This window comes from Myotis brandtii, unplaced genomic scaffold (genome assembly GCF_000412655.1).
Source record: "Myotis brandtii unplaced genomic scaffold, ASM41265v1 scaffold334, whole genome shotgun sequence".
Taxonomy (NCBI): domain Eukaryota; kingdom Metazoa; phylum Chordata; class Mammalia; order Chiroptera; family Vespertilionidae; genus Myotis; species Myotis brandtii.
Genome location: NW_005362885.1, coordinates 1119302 through 1124213, shown reverse-complemented (window position 1 = coordinate 1124213; position 4912 = coordinate 1119302). Strand labels below are relative to the sequence as shown.

At 64.5% G+C, this 4912-nt stretch overlaps 1 protein-coding gene across 1 annotated transcript in view; it reads left to right on the top strand.

Annotated features, from left to right (window-relative positions):
• Positions 1-1140: 1140 nt before the first annotated feature.
• Positions 1141-4912, top strand: part of AGRN (agrin) — a 53231-nt gene continuing 49459 nt past the window's right edge. Inside the window, exons 1-2 of the mRNA XM_014543786.1 lie at positions 1141-1161; positions 1316-1577. Of these exons, the coding sequence (XP_014399272.1) occupies positions 1141-1161; positions 1316-1577 (283 nt within the window). The remainder of the gene's footprint in view (positions 1162-1315; positions 1578-4912) is intronic.

Here is a 4912-nt window from a genome sequence, read left to right as displayed (position 1 = left end):
GCGTGGGGGTTGGCCGGCAGGGGCAGGTGCCCCCATCCCTGGAAGAACCGCATGTCCCCCGGCCACGCGAGGGGGGCTTGCGGGCTCTCTCCTGCAGCGGGACCCGGGGCAGGATGGTGGGTTTTCCACCACGGTCCGTTCCTAGGGTGTGCGCAGGGCACCCAGGCCCCTCCCCCACTCCTGGCCCCTAAAACTACCTCCCCGACCAGAAATGGGATCATTCCTCTTGCTAGGAGATGGGAACGGCAGCAGCTCCTTTTAGCTTGGCCTGTGAGGGCCACTGCTGGGCTCCCCCGCTGGGCCCCCTCCCCTCCACCTCGGGGCACTTTGCCAAGTCCCTGCAGGATTTTCCCGACTTCCTCCCCGCCGCTCCTGGGTGTGGCTGGGGTGGGGGGAGGCGATGAAAGCTGCCCGCCCTCCCCCTGCTGGTTTTGTCCTTCTGAGCCTACTGTGTGTCTGGAGGTCGGAGGGAGAGGGCTGGGCCAGGCTCGCCAGACCACGGGAGGGTGGTGGGGGTCCCTGCAGGTGCTGCAGACCCGAGGCTCCCAGCAGGGGGGACTAGGCAGGTGAACCGGCCACCTCTGTCTTTCATCCCCCATTCCAGCACCCAACCCCCCAGAGCTCCTGAAGAAAGGCCATTTCTCAGGGAGCTGGGCTCCTGTCGGGGGACCTGTTCCTCCGAGGGCAGCCTGTTGTTCAGCCTGCATCTCCTGCGACCCTCCTGCCACCCCCATCCCCCTCCCTGTGGACTGTGAGCATCCCAGGGCACCGGCTGAGAAGGTGCCCTCAGGGCCCCCAGAGCGAGCAGGGAGGGTGGGGCTGCCTTGCGCTGCCCAAACTTGATTCTGTGGTTCTCAGGCTGCTTTTACTGCACTCACCGCCGGAGCCTGGCAGGAGGAGGGGTCTTTTATCTCCTGGGAGGGGGTGTCTTAGCCCACCCACAGGGCTGCAAAGAATGCAGCTGGCCCAGAGCCCTGAGCTCAGAGCTTGTCGCCCTGAAAGCCTGTCGTCCATGTTAGTGTCTCCTGGCTCCGTCCAGGGCAGGCCAGAGGAGTGGGTGGGCCGATAGGGAGAGGAAGGCAGGGAAGGCAGGCAGCCCAGGCCAGGTGGGTCCCCTTCCCATATCCGGCCTGAGCTGACATGGACACCCTTGGAATCGGGGTCAGTTAGACCTGCGGGTTGGGAGCTGTTTCCTGGAGGAAAAGGCCCAGGCGCCCCCGTCTGCAGTTCGCCTCTGGCCTCTGTGGCCGCCTCTCCCCAGTGGGAATGGATTGCTGATACCTGCCCCCCATTCCTCCCCGCCCCCGCCCCCCAGGTTCGGGTCTGGCGGTACTTGAAGGGCAAAGATGTGGTGACTCAGGAGAGCCTGATGGACGGCGGCAACAAGGTGGTGATTGGCGGCTTTGGTGACCCCCTCATCTGTGACAACCAGGTGTCCACTGGGGACACAAGGATCTTCTTCGTGAACCCTGCACCCCCGTACCTGTGGCCAGCCCACAAGAACGAGCTGATGCTCAACTCCAGCCTCATGCGCATCACCCTGCGGAACCTGGAGGAGGTGGAGCACTGTGTGGAAGGTGCGTGGGGCCAGGGTGCCGAGGGGAGCGTGCGGGAGGCTGGAGCAAACTCTCGGGGTCTGACCTTGCAGCTCCCCCCTCCTTGGCTGTGTCTCTGCCATCTCCAGGTCATTAGCAGTGCCCCCCCAAACCCCCACAACGCCACCATCTTTTGTCTTGAGCTGAGCAAGTCCCAGCCCTGCAAAGGGACAAGCCTCCCTCTCTTACCCTCCCCGCCCCCTCCCTGGCTCTGTACCTCGCCGAGGGTCCTTTTCTAGAGGAGAGGCTGGGACCAGGTGAATGAACACCAGCTGTTCATGTTCCTGCAGAGGCCCAAACATCTGTCTAGACAGGGCCCAGATGTTGAGCAATCCCTTGGGGGTGGGGCCTATAGATGGGGGCACAGCCCCCTTGTGTGTTCCAAGGCCTGTCATTTGTGGGAAGGGGCAGCTCTGTGGGGTGAGGGCTTCTGTGGGTTTGAAGGGGTGTGGGACTCCGTTATCGAGGTGAAGAACGTTTTCTCGTCGCCTGTCCCCGCACGTCTATTCTGAATGGCCTGAGAGCATCCCTCCCCCACCACAGTCTCTGGGAGGTGAGCAGGAATCACATGACCAGGGCTCTCTCCCCTCACCCCCCTTCATCCCAGTATAGTCCCAGTTAGGAGTTGAGATCCTTGGCTGAGGAACGGGCAGGGAGATTGTAAGAACGGCCGGTCCCACATCCTGCCTGTCCCCTCTTGGCTGCCTAGAAGGGATTTATTGGCGGGGCGGGGGCGGGGGGGGGGGGCTGGGGGGGGGGGGTTTCTCCCCAGGGGAGTAGGAGGGGCCTGTTACTTCCTGTCCTGGGAAGGTGACCCTGTCCCTCTGATTTGCTCTTTGGGCCAGTAGGGAAGTCCCCCTTCTATCCAATTCAGTGCTGTGATGCTGGCTTGGTGTTTGTGGGGTCCTGGATGGTGGATTCATCTGGCCTGGGGAGGACTGTGTACGGGAGGCAGACCCAAGTGGGCGGGGGCCCCATGACGTCTTGCCCAGACTGTGGTTGGCTGCTTCTGGGCTGCCTCGTGGTCCCCGGCCACAGCGTCACATGGAGGAGCCAGCAGGGCTGGGTGTCCTAGTCTCTTGCCAGCACTGGCTCGACTGAGGGGTCTCAGCCTGGCAAGGACTTGAGACACGGCCTCACTCTGGAAGCTTGTGGTTGAGGGAAAAGATGGGAGTGAGACGTGGAGACCGGGCAGCTGTGTGATGTGATGCCCAGTGTTGGGTGGCGGGGTGAGTGGGGGCTAAGGAGAGGCTGGAGAGAGGGGTCAGGATAGAAAATGCCCTCTCCCTCGATGGGGAATCATCGAGAGGATCAACCGTTAAGTGTACTGCTGGGCGGGTCCAGCCCGGGGGTCTGTGACCAGTAACTGAGGCCTTATGTGGGGTCAGAAGGCATGTGGCGTGAGGGCCACCACGGGCACAGCAAGATTGGCCATCCTGCCAGAGCCCCATCCACACCAACCCGGCTCTGGACATGCCGGGCTGGGCAGAGAGACAGCTGGACAGGAGGGTCCACAGGGAGAGCCCCCAGCTAGGACTGAGACTTGACCTGGCAGCCAACGCTCAGGGGCAGGACCTAGGCCGGGCTGGGGCAGGTGCTGGGATGCACAGGCCTGTGTGCAGCAGAAGGGTGAGTGCCCAGCCAGGAGGGCTGAGCCACCGGACGTCCTGAGGTAGGCCCCCCAGGGGTATGGTCCAGGGAAAGAAGTTCCTGGAGATGAAGGGAAAGGAAATGGCTTGGAGCCTTGTGGTTGGAGGCCGGGAGGCCGGGAGCCGGGAGGGCCCAGACTGAGGAGCCTCCCTCCCACTGCAAGGCTCTGGATTGGAGCTGGGCCACATGGATCTGCTTTGGAAGCCAACCAGGGCGCTGAGGGCAGTGGGCTGGGCGCTGAGGGCAGGGCTGACACATCACAACCCTGGTCTAGATGAGAGGGGGCATCTCCCCTGAGTGCCCCAAAGCCTGAGGGACAAGGTCCCTGGAGCCAGGGCCAGGCTGGGGAAGAAACAACCTTGTGCCAGAGTCCCTCCGGCTGGGTGGGTGGGAGGAGGCCCACTCCTGTTCTGTAGGAGATGAGCACCTCAGACCCCACCCCAGGCTCCAGGAGCCCAGGCCTCAGCCCAGTGAGGAGGCAGGGCTGAGATAAGCTGACCCTTCCCGTCTGACTGACCCCATTTGCTTCCAGGGCCCCCCAGGGCCCAGGGCGAAGTCTGAGCAGCCACTAATCTGTGGAGGTCACCCCAAGACCACCAGGTCTCACTTGTCCCGAGCACACCTCACCCCCTGCAAGGCCCAGAGCAGCCAAGGTGGGGGGCCTGGTCCTCCCCGGCCCCCCTCTTCCTCCTCCTCACCTGGGTCCTGAGGGGCACCTGCTGCTCTCAGCACACCTGTCCCCAGCTCTGCTGGGACCTGCCTGCCTCAGTGTCTCCCTGGGACCTGCAGGGTCTTTCTGGCTCTGCTGGTCAGGCCCCTTCCCCAGCCTCTGCCCCGGAAGGCACCTCCTCCAGTTCTGACCTGGGGAACCACATTCCTGGCATAGCTGAGACAGGTATGTGTCCCTCCCTCTGCGCCACCTTTGGGTGAGGGAGGCCTGCGGCTCTGGGACAGCCTCTTCCGGAAGGAGACCCCCCCCCCTGCTGCTTTGTCGGGGGTGTGGCCTGGCCTCCTCCACTGACAGCCACCCCCACGCCGAGCCTGCCCAGGCTGGCAGCTGAGCCAGCATCTCCTCCAGCCCTTGGCCACCTTGTCCTGGTCAGGGCACTGCCCACTTACTCCACCGCATGAGGCTAGTGCTGGCCTCCCCTGCAGCCCCCAGGAGGACACAGGCTGGCCGAAGGCCGGCCAGGCAGCCGGCGGCCCTCCCCTCTCCAGTAGGAGCCAGGAGCAGAGAAAGGAAGTGTTGTTTGCCCCCGCCGGGCCTGGCGCAGGGACAGGGGCCTGGCACAGGGACAGGTCGAAGTGAGTCTGGCGCTGGCCCTGCCCAGCCCTGAGACCCAGGTCCTGGCAATCACAGTCCCTGGGCAGCGGTGCTGCAGAGGAGTGGGCCCTGCATGCCAGGAACTGACCCTCCATCTGCCGGTCGGGTAGCTAGCTGTCCCGGGAAGTTTCTGAGCCCCCCCACCCGCCGCCTCCCGCGGCCTGGCACTTAACCTCTGCGCCCCTCGCGATTCCTCGGCCTGTCCCACCCCCTCCACATTCTTCCCCGCTGACGGGAGGTGACTTCTTCCTGTTCGCGGCTCCCGCTCGGCATGCAGGTGCCCACCCCGCCCCCTCCAGGTCCCACCCAGCCCCCTTCCTGGCCCCTCCCCCGGCCGGGCCTC